At 34.4% G+C, this 25987-nt stretch overlaps 3 protein-coding genes across 9 annotated transcripts; 1 reads left to right on the top strand and 2 right to left on the bottom strand.

Annotated features, from left to right (window-relative positions):
• The first annotated feature begins 109 nt into the window (after positions 1 to 109).
• Positions 110 to 24246, top strand: Syb (Vesicle-associated membrane protein synaptobrevin). 4 transcript variants are annotated; one of them, XM_083034945.1, is made up of 3 exons: positions 110 to 129; positions 23396 to 23715; positions 23810 to 24246. In XM_083034945.1, the coding sequence occupies exons 2-3, from the start codon at positions 23400 to 23402 to the stop codon at positions 23860 to 23862; spliced, it is 369 nt and encodes a 122-aa protein (XP_082891071.1). In that variant the 5' UTR covers positions 110 to 129; positions 23396 to 23399; the 3' UTR covers positions 23863 to 24246. The 4 variants fall into 4 exon arrangements, with proteins under 4 accessions (XP_082891071.1, XP_082891068.1, XP_082891070.1 ...); XM_083034942.1 differs by lacking the exon at positions 110 to 129 and adding an exon at positions 21838 to 21959; XM_083034944.1 differs by lacking the exon at positions 110 to 129 and adding an exon at positions 22638 to 22774.
• LOC145933935 (large ribosomal subunit protein eL22) lies at positions 691 to 2074 on the bottom strand. The gene is made up of 4 exons (XM_083034004.1): positions 1915 to 2074; positions 1537 to 1671; positions 1050 to 1171; positions 691 to 911 (listed from the first exon to the last, which is right to left on the bottom strand). Exons 1-4 carry the CDS (start codon positions 1921 to 1923, stop codon positions 764 to 766), a joined length of 414 nt encoding a protein of 137 aa, XP_082890130.1. The 5' UTR covers positions 1924 to 2074; the 3' UTR covers positions 691 to 763.
• Positions 4678 to 21053, bottom strand: Nsyb (neuronal Synaptobrevin). Of its 4 annotated transcripts, none has more exons than XM_083034933.1 (6): positions 20644 to 21048; positions 14832 to 15049; positions 13955 to 14034; positions 13806 to 13857; positions 12846 to 12902; positions 5008 to 5140 (listed from the first exon to the last, which is right to left on the bottom strand). In XM_083034933.1, coding segments are annotated over exons 1-5 (366 nt in total). In that variant the 5' UTR covers positions 20646 to 21048; the 3' UTR covers positions 5008 to 5140; positions 12846 to 12888. The 4 variants fall into 4 exon arrangements, with proteins under 4 accessions (XP_082891056.1, XP_082891059.1, XP_082891058.1 ...); XM_083034932.1 differs by lacking the exon at positions 5008 to 5140 and adding an exon at positions 5783 to 10018 and having other exon boundaries at positions 20644 to 21047; XM_083034930.1 differs by lacking the exon at positions 12846 to 12902 and having other exon boundaries at positions 4678 to 5140; positions 20644 to 21053.
• Positions 24247 to 25987: the final 1741 nt, after the last annotated feature.

Genomic DNA, 25987 nt, shown 5'->3' with positions numbered 1-25987 from the left:
AAATTTCGGAATCGACGACTCTGCCTGCCCCCCCCCCCCCCGCCCGCCCTCCTCCTCGAGTGGACCATCTTTGCGGACCATATTTCACGAGTTCCTCGCCCGGCGAAAGTGGTGCATCATTATCGTCGGGTACGTCTATTCTGTAATTAATTGTATATTTCTTTTTAATATGCGAGTAGTGGAGAATAGATATAAATAGATATTGCGTGAATTTTACTGGACACAAAATTTGCTGTGCACTAGCGCCCTCTGAGGGCTAAAACAAAAAGCCGTCAGGCTCGATTGCACCAACATTATTTTAGCTTTAAGTGAGACTTAAATATGTGTCTATCTTTATCTTTCTTTCTAAATAAATAAAGACAAACATATATTTAAGTCTCGCTTAAAACGAAAATGACGTTGGTGCAATCGGGCCTTAGTCAATTTACTTATATGGTAACAGAAGTACAGCACAGTACACTCATTTATTTTATTTCATCAAACTTTGTTTTAAAAGACTCGCAATGGATTTGCAATAACATCAATTTTACTAGAATATTAGTTCAAGAATTACTATAAAAGTAAAGAAAAATATTAATATATATATAAATGCATATTCAAGTATATCATGCGATATATAATTCAAAATATAAAAAAATTTACAAATATTTTCTATTAATAATATGGATAATAAGATTTTGATAATAAGAATAATGGGTTTTATCATTCTTTATTAAAAGAAATATATACAGATACATCTGTAATTGAATATAGAAAGAGAGAATTATTCTGCATCCTCTTCATCATCGTCTTCCTGGCTATTGATCTGGAAGTACCGTAATTCATATGTCTCTTTATCTTTCGACACTACTCGCAACCAATCACGCAACTTATTTTTCTTCAAGTATTTCTTTGTCAAATACTTGAGATACCTATAACAACAAAGTTTTCTACATCAGTGCAAATATCGCTCTTTCTGTAGCTTATATTAATTAGGGGATAATAATGCCTAATATTATTTAATATCTATATATATTAATCTAATCATAAAGAAACACGACATTACTCACCGCTTAGAGAAATCAACATCACTGTTGATACTCAGCTTCATCTTATTACGCTCCAGAACGACACTATTGCCAAAGTTGTTGGTCTTACCGCCAACCTTAATCTTATCTTGTAGATACTTTTCCTGAAAACCATTACGATTTTAATTTCAATGCGCAATATAATGCTAAAACTTAAGCATTACGATTCAAAATAGATGTTTATTTTAAATTTTCTATATGCAGAGAAGTTAGCATTTTTTTTTTTTTTTTTTTAAACCTCCAGTGATAGGAGGCGTGCTTCCAGCCTAAACAGCAAATCTCGCACATATACAATATGACTGAATAGAGAAGTTAGCAATTCACAGTATAGGTTATGTATATCAAATATATAAATGTTGAATAAACATTCCAAAGAATATAAAAATTTTGTTGTCGGAAAAGAGAGAGAGAGAGAGAGAGAAAATTATTACGTTAATTCTACGATATGCCACGATTTCATATTACTTACAAAATTGCTAACATCCATAATATTGTCCTCCACGGGATGAGTACAATCGATCGTGAACTTTAGGGACACCTTTTTTTTCTGTCCCTTGCCCCGAAGGATCTGCTTCTTGGCCGGGCCTTTGGTTTTCTTCACTGTCTGAAAATTCGTAGATAAAATCCTTTTGATGACAACTCATGTTGTATAAGACACGTGGAAAATTATCCAACACGGACGGTACACAAAAATCTGACTCGATCGAATCAATCTCAGAATGAAACGAAAATCCGATGTAAGGCGATCGACAAGTCGAACGCGCTCTTTCTGCTCGCGATATTATTTTGAGGGAATTCAGCCATAATTATAAATAATAGTTATATCTTCGCGGGAACGAAAACTTACTGGTGCCATGTTCGCGTGCGGTCCGAAAATGAAAGAACCGGAAAGGAAAGAACTGACTACTGAACGATATGATGGCGTTACAATCAGTGATCAGTGTTGCCAATTTCAGGTCGCGCCACCATAGAATATATAAAATATAATATTAGAGCGCGTGTCGATGTGCGCGGCGCGTTCGACTGTTCGACTTTGAATAGACTTTAACCTTCAATGGCGCTCTGCGGAATTTGGCGCGCGGAGAGGGGGGGGCTGAGCGGTGGGGGCTGGGCTTGGTGGCGCGCGCATCCCCCCACCACCCAGCCCCCACTCCGCGCCGAATTCCGAGCCCGCCCGCGTGACCGCGTGACGCGACGCACAGCGATGACAGACGCAGCGAAGTAAAGTCGATTCAAAGTTGAACGCGCACATCGACACGCGCTCTAATATTATATCTTATATATTATATATTCTATGGGGTTGCGGCGTGATCTGAAATTGGCAACACTGGTTACAATCGCTTACACACACTAGAACTAACATGTATGTATATATATGTATGTACATACATATTCGATTCCGAAATTGACATTTTATTATAACAAAAATGCATTTGTTTCGAGTATTCGTGTTATATAAAAATAATATGCTTTCTATTTAGTTCAATAAAAATAATATAGTGGTAGTAAAAATTACAAAAGAAAGGTCGCGGTATTTATATAATCGATTTTATATTATTTTTACGAAAGAAAATAAATATATATATATATATATTTATATATAACATAATATAATAATATAATATACATTATATTATTATTATATAATATATGTATATTATATATATACATATATATATTTTATACATATTATATATATATATATATATAATATAATAAATATATACACATATGTGTGCATGTGTATATATATAATACATTTTCTTTTTATGAAACAAACGCACATGCGGGATTATTTTTCACAATGTTATTTATTTAAGCCTAATATGCAATAATTTCTATATTGTATAATATTCTATTATATAATATATAATCTGTTGTCTTCAGTGAGATATACAAGAAATATTGCAATTAATATAATTCCGTTATTCGTACACAATAATATATCAACAGGCTAAGTGTTAAAGCATTTTCCTACAGTGGCTATACTTACAAATCTATAGTTTTTTATAATTATTTTAGTGTATAGACAGCTTATATCGAATCTAGAGGTATTATGATTATTGAGTGAAAATAGCAATATAATATTCCATTTGATAGAGGACACGATTAATACATTAAAATTTTTTTTAATGACAGCAATTAGTTTTATATTTTTTGTCAGAGCGCGTTATCGACCGAAAATTTTATTTTGTTAGGCAAAAATAGTACGACAATGATGTGCATATGAACATTGTGATACAAAAATAATAACTACATGCCAATTATTTAATGCAGAAAAAAGTCACTCTGTTTCGTTGAATAACATTGCTAAATTACACGTCAATATTTTCAAAGATCTCTTTGAATTTAATTATCGCATGAAGTAATCATTAATCATCATGTTGATGCTTGAAAATTATGTGGGAGTCAATAATTATTTTTTTTTTTTCTATAATTCGATTACTTATTCGATACTATAATACATTTATAAGCTAATTTTGTTGTCAGTTTAAAGGGACAAATTTTCCTAGAGCTCTATATAAATTGTCTTTAGATGATACTTACATTTTTTGAAAATAACAATTATATTTCTTATATATTGAAAGTAAAATATATATATCTCGAATATAATATATAAAGTAGTATTAATAACAATTAAACTGTGCAAAGGAATGTTTAGGGAGTCACTCGCGTTTTCGATATCGCATTGAGTATAATTTTCGCAATCGCGGCGATTGATATAAAAAACCGCATTCGCATAATTACATCAATCGCGAATAGAGGCTAGTAAAATCGAAGAACTTGGCGCAAAAGGGAGTGAAACCGCGTTCCATACATGTATTAAAAAAAAAATCATATTATCCGTTGACAATGTTTCGTAAATACACAGGCGTGAAAAAAATTACTTGTATGGAACATCCTGTACATGACGCACACTCGAACATTTTCACATTTTTTTCCATCAAGATTAAACTTGAATGGTACTCGTATCAATACTCTTTTTCACAATTGTTATATTTTCTATTATATTACCTCCACATTTCAAACTTTGATATTTAATATACGAATAATTAATTAATAAATTATGTGCTTATTTATACGCGTACATATATAGATTTAATTTTACATTGACCATTCGTAATAATATGTATATATACATGTATATACGTTGATACACGTACTTGTGTATTTTCTCGTCAACGATACTTCGTTGCTTGTTTTTTTCGTAGCGATCAGCTGACAATGAGCGGAATGGGATTCGAAGGGGTCTCTTGTGCATTCTCATCGAAAATAAAGTTTTTGTAAATTTTCTAATAACCTGTAGACTCTATTATAGAATCTAGAATGTTTCTTTCTTCTCGGTCCGGTCGATACGTCGCTTCTATTTAAATGACTTAAACTTAAAGCTTGACTAGAAATCATGAGATCAATAATATGCAATAGAAGTGAAAACCATTTGAATCTAAATACTACTTGAATAAAGTTGCCAACTATATAATATAACTGCTAATAAAATATTGAAATTATTAATTATTCACATCTCATCGATATAGGAAAACTAATTCAACATTAAAATAATCGCGGCCGATGATTGAAGGGTTCCGAAGAAAAATAATATAAATCTATATGATTTTTAAGACCAATTTTGAACAACGTATTTAATGAATAATCTGCATAAATTATGAAGTTATCAGCTTCTTCCGCCGAACCCTTCATCGTGTGCCGACGATAATCCGAATGAGTTGAAGCAATAAATATGTCGACCTCTTTATTATTTTCCGCGGATGAAGACGGTTGCGTCAAGGTCGATCCCTATGAGCGTATTCCTCTCTTTCCCTTCGTTCAAGTATACCCTTCGCTAGGTTATATCGTTTACACGACACTGCGTATACCGGCGTCCAGGTTGCCGACGAACGCGGCGCCGGCGGTCTGCGGTGAACCGCTGCCCGGCGATTTTGCGCCAGTCGCTCCAGCTCCAGCATCCGGTGCAGGTGCACCAGGTGCTGGTCCCGGTTGCATACCCGGTGGCATCATGCCTGGTGGATAGCTATAAGCAGGCGGAGTCGGCGGCGTTTCCGGCATGAATTTCACTGAAACGTTCAAGTGTTAGTATTAGTCTCTAATATTGATAAAGCGATATCAGGGATTGATAACATAAAATGATAACGGAAAGAGAATCGGAAACTTTTGATGATTATTACTATTACTTCTAAAATAGCCTTTTCTCTGCCGAAAAAATGATTTATATTCTTGAGAGATGTATCATATACATCAATCTTCGGATGAATACGTATGGTTTTTTATATATATACCTATAGCTGCTGTATATTAATATTAATAAGCTGGACTATTGATTATTCGCGTTATTGTCGTATTATTCGCAAAAAAGATTAAATTCTAGTAAAATATATTAATGTATTAATAAAAACGCATATACTTTGGAATAGAAATTCTTTCACGCTGATAAGAAAAAAGTTCTCACCACCGTGAATATTGAGTATATATAGCTCGTAAAAAAATTTCGTTTTAAAATTTTAATTAGATGGTATAACAATTTCGACGAAAGAAAAGCACACAAAGCACGAAAGAATTATAACAGAATTATAATTGTAATAGGAATAAAGAAAGTTGCAATTGAATTGAATGACGAAAAAATAATTTAGATTTTTCGGCCAGAATAATTCTGTGAATCACACAGGATCTATTTTTTTATCTATGGCATAAAAATAATATTGTATTTGGTATCTTTTATTCCCACACTTTTATAACGTTTAACACACAGAAACACATAATTTGGACAAATAAAAAATGTACAGGATGTACAACGCTATTAGAACGCAGAAGTTGTATTGATATTTTCATTTCTTTCTTTTTAACAGCTGTGTTTTATATTACAGAGTGTTCTTTCTTCTTTCTTTAACTGTCCCTCCTTCTCTCGTTTTTTTCTTTCTTTCCTTTTTTTCTCTCTCCTCTCGAAATAATTTCATTCCGTTAGATAGTAGTGTATAGGTATTGTCGCGTTTTACTTTAAATCTTGACACGTCCGGCCATTTATACACTAACGATAAATTGGAACAGTTATACGAACAAACAGCGAATCAAATAATCTCAAAGCGACGATAACTGGAGACACACACACACACACGCACAGACATACATACACACACACATCACTGATGTGTCTTCTATTTTCGACACGATCACAGAGAACCTAAACTTATACGTACAATATAATTTATCTTGCTAACCCAACGATATTCAATCGCAATGTAATGATTTTAATGGAATAATAAAAATTATAAATTGAATGAGATGCAATATATTAGTAAAAACATAATACTCTACATCAATTGTCACATACAAGAGAAGAGAAATTATGAGAGAACGTAAATAAAATGTAAACATTCTGAAAGATAAAAGCTATAAAAAATTCAAACAAAAAAATCTAAAAATATGATTTTTGCCAGATCTTTTTTAATATATATAATATATAATTTTATTTAGACTATGGATCATAAATACTAAGATTGTTCTATTAATAATCGATAATAGATTTAAAAATTTGGAACGCAGTAGAGATTTTTTAATTATGAAGAAATGTCGACTATACATACACATTTACCAAAAAAATTAATAATTGAGAAAATATACACGTATATATAATCTGGAAAATAATTTAAAATAAAAATATATATATATAATTTAAAAATCTAATATACGATTTCGCGCGCGCGTGGAATGCACTACAAAATCATTCAATTATCAGATTAAAGAAATTATAGATGGAAGAAAAATTTAAAAAAAAGTAAAATAAAATTTTTATGAAAAATCACAGGGGTATATCGACATGTAATAGCAAGTTTATTATTCTTACCTCCTGCTTGGATTTAACGGAAACTAGGCTCTAGAATGATCCTCTTCCTGGAAGGCGCGTTATATTCGATCGTTAATTGATCTTTAAAAATATAATTGTGTTTCTACCGGCCATGATCGAATAAAGTCTCTCTTCTCGGAAAAATAGTGTCTTCTTTATATTCACGTGCAGCATTAATGATACGTAATAAAAAAAAGAAACTGAAATACCCGATTCATTCATTGTCAAATATTAATTTGTAGTAATGCCGATGTGTGTTTACAGTATGATAATTTCACGATTGAAGTGATTTGGTGATTCAAAAGTGTAGCAAAAAAAAAATATCATTAATTCTCTTCTCCATTACTTCTTGATAACTTCAATTCAACTACGCAGTGTATTTTTTATTCGATACTGTACAATGTTCAAAGCGCAGCATCATGATCGCATATTCGCCATTATTAATTAAGGATACGTCGACGGTTAAGATATGACGTACAGCTATGTGTTTATAAGTTCATGAACATAGAATGATCGTTTAATCATTATATAACTCGGGTCGTTTGTGTGCGGCCACTTAGCCCGACAACTTCGAAGAATTTCTCATTCGTCGATCGGTCTTTCGCTTCTGAAATTCTACAATTCTCACGTGCTTCTTAGCAAAGCGCATCACACTCTATAGCGACTCGTGGTCCCCAATTTTATTCTCGTCATCAATTATTATATTTTCAACGATATCATAATTTACGCTAAATAGCAAATGTCCGCGCTAATTAAAATAATTTGGAAAGAAATAAGAAGCAGAGATAACTCTCATTTTATATATATATATTTTTTTTTTCTGCCAATTAACGCTAACGATATGAACGATAATTACATCATTCGATAATTGCAGAAAATTGATATTTTCGAGATTATTAATGTTTTTGCTTTAATAAACGAAAACAAAACCAACTCGATATCCTGCCGATCGACATAATGAAAAGCTCTTCTCTTTCTTCCGGTAAATTTTATCGCGTTTCGGAAGTTACGGCGAAATCTGCAAGAAACTCGCAGATATCGCACGTCGGGACGGGATCGGAGGGAGGAATAATTGCGGAGGATTACGATCGGAAAGATGATCGCTTCGTCTCTCGAAATTATTGCTTAAATCAAGCAGCAGCAGCAGCACCGAAACTAGGAAAGACCGAAATGGAAGAAAATAGGGAACCGGGGAAATTCGACGACGATCTTAGATTCGTCGACGAATGATCGAATGTGTCGCGTACGATATATCTTCGTCATGAATGTACGTCTTATCTCGCGGATAAACAATAAAAAGATAATCGAGGGTGAACTCCCAGTATCTTCGAATCAGAGAACACTATCCGCTTTTTTTTTCGGCGTTATTGCATCCGCGAAGCATGAAAATCGCCTCCTCATTGTCACCAAGATGATCGTTAGTGTTTATTATTATTATTTTATTATTATTATTATTATTATTAATGTTATCATTATTATCATCATCGTAATCATCATTATTATTAACATGTATACATAACATCTTGTAGATAATTCTTCTTTAAAGCCTTAAAACGTTACCTATAGCTGCTGGTACCCCTTTATACGAGGCGTTCCTCTCTTCCACTCCCTCTTCGTCTGTTTTCTTTCTCTATTCTCTCTTCTCTACTAACATCTTCTTTCTTTATTATTTTTTAAATTCTCTGTACACTGATTGTGTGCTCGAAAACATTCATCACCGTCTTCGACGAAGGCAGGCGACTATCGCAATATTTTCTCTCCCTCCTTTCCACCGTCCCTCTTCACTAGTTTGTTCTTCGTATAATTCGCGAAAGGCGCAAGATGCAAGATAAGGGAACAAAGGACGCGTGTGACTTTCTTCGATATAATCAGAGCGGATTGATCGAACACAATTCGATAAATGGCGCATGAGGGACAAATGACATATTATTTACAGTTTACATGATTTACATATACGTGTCTATAAAGTAAATGTCTCGATATACATCGTGAATGCTTCGTTTATATGTATGTGCGCGAACATGCACTGCAGCAACTGCCTTCGCCGGAGAGGTTTTATGTGGTGATTTTTTACGAACACCCTGTCTCTCTCTTTCTCTCTTTCTATACATACATATATATATATATATATATATATATATATATATATATCTCCTATATAGTTATATATATTATATGTCTCGCTGCTGCAACGAATCTTTTTCTCTTCTTCGCAAACATTTCGCGCTTCTTTTTACACAATAACCATCTCTTTTTGTCTCAGTATTTTTTATCTCTTTCCATTTTTCTCGGACAGTTCTGATTAACAAAGATGGATGAAGGAAAGCGTGATGAACGTATTTGGTCTATCAATCAACCGCATTTAATCGCGAATTAGTTCCGCTGCGATAATATCGCTCGTCGAGTAAAATTTTCGTCATTACTTAAAGGATGCATAGCTCAATTTCGCATTTGCTGAAACTTAAGAGATAAATCAACATCTCCCGTATATATGTATATGACGCATTATTACGAAATAATGACGAACCGCAATAATAACGAAATTGCTACAATTACGAAATAGTAATAGTAAAATATGACAGTAATGGAAATCCTGACAGGATTTCATGCAAATATAAATTATCGTGCGCGACCTTCGTCCATAATACGAGATACGATGACAGAGTCTGTTCAATGTAGATTTCTTCTGCTCTCTTCGTCGTTCCCGCTCTTGATCATCTGCCGTCATCCTCCCTCCTTTCCCGCGATGAATTCCAAGGCCGACGATCGATCGATCGATCGATTTTCGTGCGTAATCGATCCGACGTTACGTCGCGAAGAACTTCGGCAGAGCTCGTCAACGGCTCATCACAATTTCCGTCTCACGAAATCATTATTCACCCTATCTATCCTTTCGTCTAACAAAACTATCTTCTCTTCGTGAACCGCCCTCTTCTACAGCCGACGCTAATTCTCTTCCTTTTCTTCTTCTTTTATTTCCTCTCCTCCTTTCACCTCTCTTTTTGTTGCTGCTGTGGTTGTTGTTGCGTTATTTTACTTTAGCTCTCTTACTCTCGCGCTCAATTTTGCGTATTGCTGCCGCCGGTGACGCTCGCTGAAAACAATAACAAGATTTGTTCTCCTCCATTGGGTCAGGGACGGCGATGATCCAGCCATGCCGTGTTGCTCTTAATCTCCTTCTCTTCGGATTTTAATCTGTGTTTTTCTGCTCTTTTTTTTATTTCTTCTTCTTTGCCTTTACTTCATACTTTTTCGCATGCAGAAACTTGCGACGAATCATGCTTTGTCGTAGACAAAAGTTTTTAAATTTAATTAAAGAGATTTAATTTTATATATATAATTGAAAAATTATCTTTACAATAAAATTTGTAGTGTATTAGTGCATATTTTACACTAACTTAAAAAAATTTCATAATTATCAAGAATAATTTATATATATATATATATATACCTATATATAAATATAAAATTATATATTTAAAAATGATATAAAATTGTCTACGACGAAGCGTTTTGTAAATTAGGATCATTCAGTTTGAAGCTACATGACAGCCCGTTAGCCATAAATATAAAGACGATTTGCATGCAAGTAGATAAAGAAGGACAGATGTATACACGGGCCGCATGGCACACACATTATGAATTTCTTTTTGTAAAAATAATTAGCAATAGCGTTGTTCTTGCCAGAAGTTGCGTTCAAAGGATCTTTTTTAAATATGATAGCTATATATAAGCCCATGGAAAATTTCGTCTCAATTTGTAGGAAATTCTGGCTAAATCTTTGGCTAAAATTTGCATTAAAAGCTTTCGTCGTTTTGCATAATGTATAAGCCATGCAACGCTATGTCGAGATATTGGTTTTTAATCGAGGGAGAAATAATAATCGAGAATAAATCGATGGCACATGCTCCATAATAAGAGGTCAAGCACGAAGCGCGAAGATTGTCCCAGAAACATTTATACCGTTGATTTATATCTATATATTAAAATGCATTATTAGAATATTTATTTCCTGAGAATATACGGTGTATGGGAGAGTTTCACGCTGTACTATAAGTTGAAAAATGTTATTTGAAAAAAAGTAAAAAGAAGAATATAAAGAGAAAGAGAGAAACATGCAAAATGGAATATGCATAAAAAATGTATCGTTTTATTATTAATATTATAATATATATAATTTATTAATATATATCTAAAAATAAAAGTTATAAAATTAAATACTTTATTAAGTATTATATATAGATTTGTATTAGAATCATTGTATATATAACTTTCATGTTGTAATTATAAAAAAAACATAAAAAAATATTTTCTATATAATATAATGTGCATATTTATAAATTTAAGCAGTTACATACAACTTTTTTTGTATGTAAAGATGTGAATAAATAAAAAAAAAATAAATAAGAGAAAGTGCTTAAAGAAGGTTTAAATTGCATTTCGGCGGAAGAATAGAGAGAAAAAGATAGATAAGTCATATCGGGTGCAACAATAAAATCATAGCTTACCGTACTGAAGAGTAGAATAGGATTAAATAAAAACTTTTGAGAGAGACCTTTTTTTGTTGTAGTTGTTGTAGTTGTAGTTGTTTGATAATTCTTACTGTTGTCGATATTGTGGTTGTTGTTGATGTTGTCGTTTGTCGTTGTAGTGTTTTCATTTCTTGTGTTTTTATTTCTTGGTGGTATTTTATATCGTTTCTTTATTTCTGTCGCAGAGCCGCGATTCACAATTTTTGAAACTTCACGTTAGGTTGTTTCACGTTATTTACACACTTTTTTGTGTTTTCTTTTTCTTTGTTAATTGACCACCAGAAAATTGAAAATCACTGCCTGGGACCAACTTCAGAAAGAGGATACCACCGAAAGTACAGACAGACACATAACAACGATTACAGTCGTAACACAGACACACACAACAGGGTAAGGTATGATTGTATCTCGGAAATGTGTGTCTTCTTCGTTAAAAAGCGTATATTTCATTCATTGGTATTCTTTAAAGAAATCGATGACTCATTTCAATATATATTAACTACATATGTATATCAATACATATTTAAATCAAATCAAAAGTCAGTGACAAATATCTCAGGTTGAAATTATAGATTTATTATAGCGAGTTGTTCGTGTGTGGATTTTAAGAGACGCTGAAAATATAGGATAAAATACTGAGAAGATTCCTATAGTAGAAAAATATACGACGGTAACTTACGAATTGCTATACTTGACGTTGACTTGTACGTTGTGTTGTGATAAGAAAAACATCGAGAAAGATGGATGTTGTCGAAAATTTATGAAGATGCGCGGTATATTGCCACGATATTTTTAATTGGAGAGCACTTCCAAATTAAAGGTCGGTAGTTTATAAATATGCAACGACTCAGAGTAGTGGAGGAGAGCGGGAGGAACAACGATTCTTATATAGAAAATACACGTAGCAACAGATAAATCAGCAAGTACCTATCACAGGCAAACACAATATAACATCGACTAGAAGTGCCAGTTTTATAAATGCACGAGTGCAGAGTTTCTCATAAAAAAAGTTTAATAACAATAATAATAATATAATGATGATATTATAACATTGTGTTATATTTTATTATTATTTTATATTATAATTATTTAATTAATAATAATTTTGATATATAAATTGGAATATTATTATTATTAACTTTTAACGAAATGTCTGTTCAATTCTTTATAAAACTGGCGATACTTGACATATGTGACATTATCAAAATTAAGAAATGTTCTGAAAGCTCTGGGTGAGTGAAGTTTCAGTGTCGGATAATAAACAACGAGAACGAAATCAGAAAGTCAGATTCAGGGGTGTACATTTTCTACGACAAGTTAAAAAGAGGTACGAGAAACGGGGTGAGAAACAACAATGATACGCAATGTCGCAATTGTTTTGCTTTCTACCTTCAGACTCACTCACACACAAATCTCTTCCACCAATCAGCGTTTACATGAAGTTCGCTAGACGGAAAAAGAGAAATACATACATTTCACACATGTTAGATGATGAATAGACAAAAGGAAGACAGAGTGACATCTTTTTTTTTCTTTTTTTTTTTAGATAGCTCACATCGTGTAGCGGTATCTTTCTCGCTCATTTTATTCCCCGCATGATAAAGACTCATTCTTGTAAAAAAATATTTTCATTTTCTTTACGAAATACACGAAAATGAATATTGTTACGAAATAGAACTTCAATAGACTTGAGAATTATTCGGAAATAGAAAGGAAACGTTCGCGAATAATATGATGTTTTTGAGAAAATTCCATGAAAATGGATTGAGATCAAGTAGTCGACGTAATTCAAGCAAAGCACGATAGATAATTTGTTTCGGCATATTTCTTCGAGAAATCTCGAGAGATCTCTCTAAGAAGATTTCTCAAAGGCTATGCAAATTCGCGGACAACACTTTGCTCGTCACATCGCGTCGTTTTTTTCGCATCGTGCAAACACAATCGTTTGTAGATGTCTCCATAGCACAAAGGATATAGATCGACAGAGAGACATTAATTAAGAACGACTGATTCAGATGCGAAACACGATGAAGATCGTGATGCTTGAAACAGAAGTTAGTCTAACTACGGTAGAAGGTTCAGGTATTTGTTCGTATCATTAAAAATTTGAAAATTATTTGAAAATAATTTCTAATGACATCTATCTAACAATGTTTAGTTAGTTAAATCGCGAATAGTCGACACTTCCACCATATCAAAGTTTCAAACGCGTGTTAAAGAGAATAGTACTGAATTAGTCGCTTGAAATCGGGACAAGATATACATCGACGAGATGGCACAAAACATTTAAACAGTTACAGTGGCAGTGTTGACAGCCGTTAAACGTCAGTGCATTAATGAGATACTTACCGACAATAATGGCCAGTACGATAAGTCCGATGACACCCATGATGATCATCATCTATTAAGAAAAAAAAAGACGAGACAGTTATTATTAAATTAAAAGAATTTCAAGCATTGTGATAAATATTTCTCAATTTGTAAAACTCAATGCTCACCTTTAAATTCTGTAGCCAGAACTTTCTCTTCAATTTTCCTGCTTGCTGTTCAAATTGTGACGCTCCTTGTTGGAGTGCATCTGCAAAATTAGAACATCTTTAAAGTGTAATGTTATTAGAAAGAAATAAAAATTCTGTAACATTTATCGAACGCGAATAATGCGAAGCATGAAATATATACATTTGCGCAATAAATATAATACGGATTGCGTGAGAAAAGATCGACCAGCCACATAACGTGGCATCGATCCGAGCGTGTCACAGTAATCGATATCAACGTATAGTCAGACGCGCAGGGTCGAACTACTTTGCCATGAATGAAAGATATAGCCTTCACGCGGATATACTTTCTGTTTGGTAAAAACATATAATGAACATGAATAATATAACATCATTACTCATACTACGCGTGTAAAATAAATTAAAATAAAATGCGTAAATCCATTATATCCATATAATCCATTTATATTACGTTATAAATCCGTAGTGATATGTTTTTCGGTTCTTATTTCTATATACAAAAATAGAGCGTATATTATTTCATTCTCTTTTAAAGTCTTAATTAATCTCTCAGGGTGTAATAAATGATATCCGGCATGAATGAGTGCTTGTAGATACAGAAACAGTATAAACAATGAAGTCACGTGTATAATAATTAATGAGTATATATCGGTGGGGTAATGAACATATAGGGGATATACATATAATGGAATAAAATGTACATAATCACGAAATAAATTATTTAGCAATAATTCGGCGAAATTTTAGGCTCCGATTTAGAAGATTAACAATCGATGAAACTAGCAATCAGGAACGACGATCGCTATTGATTTCCTTTCTTTCTCGCGTGAAATTCTTATTGTCATAGAGGTCTCACCTGCTCGATCGTCGAGCTCGGAGAGCTTTTGATCGCGCTCGAGGACTTTCTCGACATTCGTCTTCATGATGTCGACGACCTCGTCGACTTGCGCTTGCGTCGCCTGCAGCCGCTTCTGCGAGGCGATCTGCTGGGGCGTCCTGGGGCCGCCGACGATGCCGTCGGTGCCCGCGCCTGCACCTGCAGCCGCATCCGGTGCTAAACCGCCCTCCGTAGCCCTAGAGAAAAAGACACGGTTTCTCAAAAATAATGATTGCTGTATCATTATAGTACGCAATATTAATTAACATTAATATTTATATTAATATTAAATATATGTATTAATATATTATATAGTATTATATAAATAATATTATATATTGCCTATATATAATATTAATATTAATATTAATATTAATATTAATACGCGAGGTATTACAAACAAACATATCACTTTTATAAATGTATTAATTGCAATCTGAGAAAAATTACTGGTAATATAAAGGTGTTAATATATAACTGTTTCAATCAAATCTAATAATTCGAAAAAAATAATAATAAAGTAAAATAGAATAATAATAGTATCTTAAATACGAATATTATTTCAGAAGTCGAATGTGTAAGATATAAATGCGCGTTAAAAAATACAGCTATCGCATAATATGCTATTGAAATCATATATTTATTAAATACACGATATCCATTTCTGATGTTTTTTTCGATTTGTGCAAGCCGTGAGATTTATTTGCATTTTTCGCGCAACGTGCGTCTTCTCGTCCGATGATTTTAAAAATATGAAATAAACACGTAGATATGTACACGGAGAGAATTTTCTCTTAGAATTTACCCTGAAAATCATGGTAATCGTGGGACAATATGGTATGGAAAGAATTTTATGAGAATTTCTCTGATTAATATTTATCACAATAAAATATAAAACATGTTTGATTAATTTTACTAAACGGCATGGTAAAATTACTCAAACATGTTTTATATTTTAATGTGTAGATATTATTATGTTTATTGTGATAAATATTAATCGGAGAAATTTTCATAAAATTCTTTCCATACCACATTATGTCCTACGATTACCATGATTTTCAGGGTAAATTGTAAGAGAAAATTCTCTCTGTGTAGGGTGTCCTGGGACATGCGAGCCAGGAATTGTAGTATCATCATTGCATTATGGTGCTGGATGCTGCGTGAGATTTTCCCCATATCGAGCCGCGAGTGGAAACTTGTGCGAAAGGGCAAAGTTCATGACACGATTTCGCCATTCACGCCGTTTAATGGCAAAAAATTCGATGCGTATTACCTACGCATTTTCCACCTACTGGTTTCTAAGAAGGATAATGACGATCATGGCAAACGCAAACATCTGGAGGCGCATCGGGGGCGTCATTAGAAGATGGTGACTCTCTCGAGATAGCGGATAGGAAGTGAAAGGTCATTGATAAGGTCGGCTACTCGTGTGTAGTCTCAGGAGATTGTGATTCATAGCGCATGTGCACACAGATATTCAAACAATTGCAATTACCTGTTGTGAGGCCTCAGTTATAATCATGGATAAACTCGTATAAAAAAAAAAGAATTATTATTCTTACATATTTTTCATTAATTGTGTTCTAAAGTTATTCATGAAATAAGAGAGAGTGTATTTACACATCGCACATTTTTTTTCAAATAATTTTATACAATTTTATAAAGCACACTTTGTAGCATTAGTTTAATGTAAAATTAAATTGTAATATTTTTCTATAAACTTAAATTGTCTCAAAAAGAATGAGATATGCGCAAATAATTTTTTTTCTCACTTTATATGAAAATATCCCGCACAGGGATTTGGGAACTATATACATATGTTATATAGATATCCGTGTAACAGTCGTGCCGCATATCTTATATTTTTACAGAATTTCCGACATCAAATCATCTGACCTTTTGCACAGAGACCTTTCCAGGAACCGCTCCGAGCACAATGTCAATTTAATTACCCAACAACTTATGCGCGTACTGATGAGATAATTTTGTTTTCCATTTCTTTTTCAACCTAGCATATTCTTAATCTCCGCGTGCTCGTTAAATATATATTCTTCAAATTAATTATGTGATTGTCAATGAGAGTAAAAATTGCATTTTACACAATTTTAACAATGCGAATAATAATGGCAACAGTCATTATCACTTAATAATAAGACCTGTTAATTAGTTGTCTCATTAGAAAAAATTACGTAATCACCGACAAAATCGATTTATATATTACAGGAAATTAATTTTCGTTACGGAAGAAAAAAAGATTCCATGATTATCGAATATTGTATATTAGTTGGCGATATCTGACCATTTGAGAAACGATGGTTAGAGCGAATTAAAAAGCGGTCGGCTATGGATTGCGGGTTTTATTTTTGGCCAGATGCGATCGAACGACCGAACTGGCAACAGCCGATCGATCGAGTATTCGAATAACGCCGGCAGAATAGTTAAACATAGAGAAGTGTCGTATACGTGCCTATTCTCTGTATTGTTTTCATTGAGATGTCGGACGCAACATCGACGGAATGTTCGGCCGCCGCGTCTGGCATTCGCCGCGATATATCGATGACAATTCCAGTTGATGCATTTTACGTCAACAATATGGCTAATCAACAATTGTCATATTGGAATAATTATAATACTTAAATAATTAACTAAAAGATAAAAAGATATATTTATGATATTTCTGTTGATATTGAAATTATTAATGTAACTCAATTGTCCGACATTTATTGAAGTATGTGCAATAATTTTTTTGTTTATGCAATTCGAAAATTTCTGCCATTGTTATTTTAATGGTTGTTTCAATAATAATTATTTAACATTAGATTGATTTGTTTGGAAAAACAGGAATAAGCTTTCTGTAAAGCTTTATCAAAATGTTTTTTTTTTGTTTTTTGGAAAATTTCCGCCGTCTCTTCTTTATTTTATTGCAATATATTTATAGATATTTGAAAGCTATTTGTCGAATTATTTTCTGACCGCCGTAGTTGTGTGCATCGTGCGTAAAAATAAGAATTATTCACCCTATGACGTAAAATAGGATACATAATGGAATTAATACATCGATCGTGCGGATACTGCGTCTTCGTCCTTTGGTTATTGCGGATTAATAGAATTGGCGCTGAACGATAATTATGGGATTCGGATATGGGATTTGTGTAAAAATATTACATTAAAAATCTCTATTTCTCATTTGTAACGATTAATTTAAGAGGCTTCATTAAGTACACATTTAAGAGGTTCTATTAATTGAAGCGTTTCCATATTAAATACATATCGTTTAAGACACAAAAACGCTGTTATCTCTAAATAAATTAGAGTGAATAATAATGATATATAGTGCAATACAATTAATCGAATTTTATTGTAGCGAATTAATATATCAAATTACTTATTCTAAAAATTATCGGTTTAATTTTGTATAATTAATAACTTGCACATCTCTCATACATAATTTCTAAATAATTTCGAAAATCATGCTTGTTCAAAGAGAAACAGTAATTTCTCATTAAATTATCTCTATAGAAACTTTCAAGTAAATTGCAACCGATATATCGCGGTAGTTATAGACTGCTGCGCCTTAAAGATTCCGTCTTTGATCGACGCACAAACAATCCGGCAAATAGTTCATTGTTCGCCATATACGCGTCACAACGTTACGTACGAACCTTTCCGTCTAGCAAAGCCGTAGAACATTGCCGTAAATGTGCTCATCATTGATTATCTAAATATAGAAACTGCGAGCTGACATGTAGTAGCAGTGCCACGCGTTTCGCGCAATTGATCCCAACTATATATGTACGTGCATATATATATATTAGATTAGATTCTTGGACGATCTTGCATTAAACGCGCAAATTGCGTAAAAAAATGTGCATTGAGTGCGCTAATCGCGACACATTCGTAGACAAAGAAACGGAGAATTTTTTGCACGGACAGATAACATGCACGATAACGCTTTCTAATCTCTGTTGTAATCCGTCGCGAATGCGAAACAATCCGAAATTATCATGTGTCCTTCAAAAAGATCGAGCCACCCTCCACCCCCTGCTTCTCTCTCTCTTTCTCTTTCTCTCGCTCTCTCTCTCTCTCTCTCTCTCTCTCTTGCGTTTGTCGGCAATGTGTGGGTGCCGTATCGATAGACAATGCTTGAATCATCCTACGTCTTTATCGAGAGAGTGTTCAAGATCGTGAAATACTCGAGCACATAATATATTTACAAATATGTTATCTCGATTGATCGAATGAATATAATATCTATAATATCTCGAGCTAGAGTGGAGATAAAAAAGACAAGGAAATGTGCAAAGAATTGAGGAAAATCAGAGCGAGAAATAGAGAAAGCTATATTAGTTTTCAAAATTATAATTAACGTATAGTTGTATCATCGTAATAAATAACGTTAGAGTATACTAATTAGTATATTATAACGCAATAAATGTTAGAAAGATTTCGAAACGCGAGAGAAAATTAATTAATATATGTATAGAAGTAAGAAAAATTTGTCATGTAACATCTCATCAATATTTTCCGCGATCGAAAAGAAAAAAAAATTCACATACATTGAATGAGATATCGATGCGTTATCGCGCACTATTGACCCTAAGTCAACATCAAACTATGCACTGAAGATTAATGATTGAGAATTAAAATTTGACCGATCAAAGGACAAAGAAATATTGGTTCCTTTCGTTCTTATTATGTGAAATTTTAATCTCTCTCTATCTCTTTAATCTTCAATCTTTAAATCTGATAGGGACTTGAAAAATTTTAAGGATTGCGACGCGTTGTGCGTCGCCTCTCGATTTATATCTCTCTCGACGAAATCGAGAGCACGTATATAACGGAGCTTCTCGAAGCTCCGTTGCACTCTCTATCGGAAATTCTGTCGTGTGCCGCGGACGGACGGGTCGTGCGAGGAGGATCGATTGGCGGCGACAAGGGCCCTCGGCAATTGCGTCTTAAAACGCATCTTACAACGCGGTGGCCGTCGCGATATTTCTCACCCTCCTCGCAAAATCTTGCGCGATACTTAGGCGGTTTTGCGCACTCATATATACCCGTGAAAAGTCATCGATCGCCGTTCTCCGCGATGCCTCTCGCGTGTAAATCGCGATGAGCGATTTAGAGCACCAAGTATAGTCCCTAGGTCTCCATAATCGCTCATTGATCTACTTATACACGTTGAACGCGTTGCAGTTTGCGGAAAGGAGATACGGCCGTTTACGCATAGGTGCTTTCGATTCATTGACCACGGAAAATGCTTGTGGAAATTCACTCTCGATGCAGCTCGACGAAACAATCGCCATTTGTATTATCGTTCGAACTCGAGAAGCAGATCATCTTTCCAATTTCGAAATTTATATGACGCGGAACTGATGCGCTCGATGCTCGACGCGACTTCGTGTTTCTCGACGAGGTCTATAGGGACGAGGAAGTCTCGCAAGGAAGTCGTATCAGGAAATTTTTGCGTATCGCGACGCGAATAATCGTCTCGTTCGAACGCGTTAATATGCTCCATACTTTGACCATCCTGATTAATATAATATTCCATATCTGCATCTCTCGATTACATCCTTAGGTAATATTTCACAATGACTCGTTCGTCTGGAACTGGAATCCAAGGACTCGTTTCGCGATACCGAACCGTCAAACATTTTCACGTCACGAGACGCGGATATAATCGGGTACGTCTCGATCACATTCGACATTCTCACGGATCCTCGGACCTTGGTTCGCTCCGGTTGAGATCGATGGCGTAGAGATATCACGCGCGTATATTATCACGTGTACTCACATGCTCGTAGTAGTCGATCGCCTCGGGCTCTTTCTATTCCGGCAATCCTCGTCGGTTAATCGGTCGGCTCGGCGTCAACCCCCGGTCGGCGTTCGGCGCGTAACTTTTCGCGAGCGACTGCTACAGCGAGACTAGATGGCCGCCGCGGTATTGATAAAATTTCCAGCGACACGCCGCCGCGCCGCGATATCGTCGGCGCGCGCGCTTCGACGATATATCTCGATCGTCCACCCTCGAACTTTGACTGTCGCCTGTCCGTCCGATTCTTGTTCCGCGACGCGATTACGCTCGCGATCGCGCGCCGAGGATAGTCGCCAAAGTATCGGCGATCGCGCCGATCGGTTGACACTTGGGCGAGGGACACGTGGGAAATGACAGCTGACAGCTTAGGTTCGCGGCGAGACGTGCATTTGAAAGCGAGGATCGATCTCTCGAGAAGCGGGTCGACGGACGGTCCTCCAACCCTTTCCGACCGCGCAAGCGCGGCCGATTTTAGTCAATACGACCGTCCCGATGCCGTTTCGCAACCCCCATGCGCGAACACACCCTACACCGTCATCAGGAACGTGTCCGCGTGTATGAGTCACCATGCGCGTTCTTGCCTCTGTTCCACGTCGATGAGTATCCGAGAGAAATTGTCCTGTATAAGATATTTGAAAAGTGCAGATTTTAGTAATTTGTTAATAATATTTTAGTCTCGCATATTATATATTTCTACCGCGGAAATGTATCTCTATGAGATATATAAATGCAGTCGTTGGGACGATTCTCTTTCGAAACAAAAGTTGACATACTTTGCGGCATATATTTATGCGTTATAATTTTGATTCTAGAATCATTGTCAGCTACATTTGTTGACTGAATTTGTAAAAAAAATTTCGCACCGGTTCTCGGATTTTTCAAGCATCTACAATATATGTCAGCTCATACAAATTGACAATTATTTAAAATATAAATTTAACCACTAAATGATTTATAGAGTCAAATCTTATTATAATTATAGATTATAGATTGTATCGGCATATATATAAATTTCAAATGTTCACGCGTCGAAAAGACAAAATGCCGGGTGGAAAAATAGAAGGTATCATGATCGCGTTTTTGATGTATCGCAAAATCGCGTACTTGGCGTACGTTCCTGGCGACGCGGTGCAAATACGCGCACGTGCGCAAATCCGCAAGATGTTTTATTTATGCCTCCGTCTCTCTCTTGCGCGATTTTCTTCGTGAGTCACGTCAGTGTCGGTGAATGACGACGCGTGTCCAAAATGCTTCTGCGGTATTGCTCGTATACTCGATTATGGCAACTCCTGGCGGTAAGTGCGATCGTAGCTTTTTTTTTACGACAATAGCTTTCTGTGTATATACTGTCTGCGTCGTCATCGCGAATAATCGTTTTGCACCAGCCCGTTTAACTTTATTTTCCGGTCGACGAAAGAAAATGGCCGTTTGAGAAACGTCATTATAATTGTCATTCGCGAAATTGAAATTTCGAGACGAAATTCAGCTGCAATTCGATCTAATTAATTACAATTCGTTACAAAATACTGTCAGTAATTTTTTTTCTATTCTTATTTAATTTTCTCGTTTATGCAAAAATACGCACGATTGTCGAAAAAATATATTTCAACTGTGGTAACATCTTGAGTCAAAATATAACGATAGGAGAAATAAAGGCTATGAAATATTCATGTAACAAATATTGCGAAATATTAAAATTATAATTTTTTAATTATATTTAAGCTTTATTATATGTATATTTATACTTAATATATATATATATATTTATATTTATGTTTAAATTTAATAATAATTAATTCTGTATATATATAATTTAATTATTTTATTTACGTTTATGTGTTTTCATTTTCATTATTGTAACATTAAATCAATTGTTGAAATGTGGATATATAATTTTAGTAAACTATCGTTTTTATCGACATAGAAATTTCGATCATTGTTAGATGGCGCGAAGAAGCAGTATTTTGACAGACTGTTATTCATTGTGACAGCGTGAGACTTGTACCACATTTTATGACTAATAAGTTATATTATAAGCTATATACATTGTGTGGTCGTGTGAAAAGAAACGATTCTCTATTCAACCGTACATTTTACTATTCCATCATTGGTTAGCTCATTTTTTAAATATTCATGACGTCATAATTATCGCCATCTTCAGCCTCTGTCATTTCAGTGTTATCTCTGTAAATTGTAGTCGTCATCGCAGTAATTTGTGAGATATTCGTTGCGTCTGTAGATCTTGTTGATTATTCTTGATTTATTCTTGCATTTAATATCTTTAGGTGAGTGAGACACAAGTATTGTATATACAATATTGAAATTATCGTAGTATCATCGCCTATTGTATTAATAATTAAACGATGGTTTGATTTTCTATAATTGTACCTCTTCGCTTTTTCATCTATATATACGTACAAAAATTCCTTTGTACAAGAATTTATTAGTGAAAGAGAGCGATAAAATATTTGGCAGCTCAGCAGATGTGTAAATAAAGCTTGTTTTAGAAACATATGTGTATGTACGATTTTTGAGGTTATGGGCGTGTGCCCATTATTTCTCAATAATATAATTTCTTCAAAAATTATTCGATAAAATAGAAAAGTATCTTTTACGTTATTTCATCATTATATATAATTTAAAATAATCTACATGGCGATATAAACTGACAAATATTTGTGGGTTGAGGAATTGAATGAGAGGTTAATCGCAAAACATATTTTTGTTCCAGGATTATGGAAGGTGGCGGTGCAGGAGAAGGAGAAATGGGTGGCCCGCGCAATACTCAGCAAGCGGGAGCAAGCAAAAAGTTGCAACAAACACAAGCAACAGTGGACGAAGTTGTAGGTATAATGAAGGTTAACGTGGAGAAAGTGCTGGAGCGAGATCAGAAGCTCTCGGAGCTTGAGAATCGTGCTGATGCCCTGCAACAAGGCGCGACACAGTTCGAGCAGCACGCAGGAAAACTGAAACGAAAATACTGGTGGAAGAATCTCAAAATGATGATTATCATTGGTATCATCTGCGTCGTCATCTTAATCATCATCATTGGTGAGTTCATATACGTGACACATCGGTGAGTACATGTACATGACACTGATCTGGTGTCTTTTAACTATATATTCTTTTTCAATTTTTGCGATAGCTTCGGTTGTACCAAGTTCGTCTTCGGACAACTCTGATAATTCTCCAAAATGATAGCATTGTACCAAAGGGCGGATATTGTTGTTCCAATCAACCATCCTTTCTCTTAGGATAAGTTATGCATTCGATGAATTACGTATAGGGGGACTATAAAGCGCTAGATGAAACGTAATTGTCAACTATATGTTTATATAAATGTTGTGTAATGTTGTCTACACATACATGGAAAATTGGGATCAAAGAGCATATTTTTGAGACTTAATATTATATCGAAACGCACGCACAATTACTAAACTAACAACAATCAGTATTAATATAAGAGTGGCCTTCTCTTTTTTAAAAAAATTTAAACAACTCTGGTGTTTTTACAATGTTAATCTTGTTACAACGATGCTTATAAATTTATTGATATATAATATATGTAATGTTTGTACTCTTTTCGACCGAGTCTGTCAATACTGATTCTCTTCCAGACTCTTCCATTTGTTCCATCCCCTATATGCGGTAAAATTGAAATCAGACCCAAGTAATCATTTTTTTTATAAAACAATTATATCCTATATGTATAAGTTTTCTTTAGAAACAGCACCACGTGTAACGGTGGTATTGGAATCATTAGAAATATTAAATATGAGTCATCTCTCATTACGCAGCGTTGTAAAAACGAGCGTTCCAGTAAACAAACGATACTAATACAAACCGCGTATTTTTATCGTGTTCAAATTCGTTCCCTTTCGAATTCTGCCTCGATTACATACATAGAAAATGTAAGTTGTTCATAAATATTTATACCTCGATGCGTTCTTCCGCTTGACAGTCCGAAGTAACATCGATTTTAATTCAATTCGGTAAAAACCGTGTCCATATTCTATTCGATAAACGGATTATTCGTGCCGTTAAAATCGGAAATTCAGGGTCGATCTCGCGAAGAAAATTTAACGAAGAAAGCTGTTTATTAACTTCGACGCAGTGTCGTTAAGTGCATCGTAAAAAAGAAAAGAATTACACAATGTAGGCACGCGATAAGCAATATGCATAGATAGATAGACGGGGAAAATCTTTAATGGATGTCTTGCAAGTAGCATAATTCGTATGGAATATGAGGAAACATTTCATTATTTTTAAGGCTCTTGGCTCCTTTTTGACCATGTCGAAATCGTGACGTCAGAGGCGAGAAAACACACGCTAAAATTTCTTAGATGCCATTTCGAAATAAAAAATATTTCGATGAAACAGATGGCTTTAGCACACTCTTAAAAAACCCCGAAAACTATCCTTTCCCCTTTATAATTAATCAACAGCTGTAAAATGTAATATTATGAAGCTCAGTCCGTCTGGTCTTTGCACATACGCAGTCATTCCGCATGTCAAAGTCTGATATCTCGATCATTTTACAGATGTTGATTGATTATAAAGGGAAAAGGATAGTTTTCGGGGGTTTTTAAGAGTGTGCTAATCTTAAGTGCTGTTTAATCGAAATATCTTTTCATTAAAAAATGGCATCTAAGAATTTTCAGCGTGTGCTTTCTCGCCTCTGACGTTACAATCCAATATGGCCGCGGTGAGCACCCAGGAGCCTTAACAGCGCAGTATAAATTCTACAAAACTTATATACGTACACCTTACATTTGCGTGTGAATATATATTTAAAATACAAAAGAAACTCCTCTACCGTTTTATAATTTTCGCATTAATTATTGACAAACTAATTAAAAAACATAAACCAATTCGCGCGAGTATAAACGTGTGGTAAGAAGAGATATCCCATTATTACACGGTTGCTCTAGATTCATAATTAAACTTGACACATAATTAAACTTGATATTAATCTCTGCTCGTCATGCATGTAGTGTAACCGCGAAATATTAGGTCCGTCTCTTTTCGCAGCGCGCTTGTATTCGCGCAGATTCGCACAATGTTTTGTAATTAATTTTCTTATTAATTATTGCGAAAAACACACAAAACGGTAGAGGACTTTCTTTTTCGGTTTTATCCGCTCTATTTGCACACGAGAGCGATTATTGCCAGACACTCTGTATATTATAAAAATTAAAATAGAAAAAAAGCAGATAATTAATGAGAAAAATTTATATGTTAGTATAGAAATAATAGATTATTTAGGATATCATTAAGATCTAATTTTTTATATGTACATATATATGTAGATTTATACATCATA

Source organism: Prenolepis imparis, unplaced genomic scaffold, assembly GCF_030444845.1.
Source record: "Prenolepis imparis isolate NDT839.2.m4 unplaced genomic scaffold, iyPreImpa1.0 SCAF_3, whole genome shotgun sequence".
NCBI lineage: Eukaryota > Metazoa > Arthropoda > Insecta > Hymenoptera > Formicidae > Prenolepis > Prenolepis imparis.
This window is presented reverse-complemented; position numbering and strand designations above follow the sequence as displayed.

Excerpts from the sequence above, each read along its gene's own strand:
- LOC145933935 (XM_083034004.1), bottom strand. Across the intron at positions 1,172-1,536 it reads TTATGGATGTTAGCAATTTT|GAAAAGTATCTACAAGATAA; the intron begins GTAAGTAATATG and ends AATGGTTTTCAG. Across the intron at positions 912-1,049 it reads GATGTTGATTTCTCTAAGCG|GTATCTCAAGTATTTGACAA; the intron begins GTGAGTAATGTC and ends TTGTTGTTATAG.
- Nsyb (XM_083034930.1), bottom strand. Across the intron at positions 13,858-13,954 it reads TCTGGCTACAGAATTTAAAG|ATGATGATCATCATGGGTGT; the intron begins GTGAGCATTGAG and ends TTTTCTTAATAG. Across the intron at positions 5,141-13,805 it reads CGTACTGGCCATTATTGTCG|TGAAATTCATGCCGGAAACG; the intron begins GTAAGTATCTCA and ends TGAACGTTTCAG.
- Syb (XM_083034945.1), top strand. The coding sequence starts at position 23,400 with ATGGAAGGTGGCGGTGCAGGAGAAGGAGAAATGGGTGGCCCGCGCAAT. Across the intron at positions 23,716-23,809 it reads CATCTTAATCATCATCATTG|CTTCGGTTGTACCAAGTTCG; the intron begins GTGAGTTCATAT and ends TTTTTGCGATAG.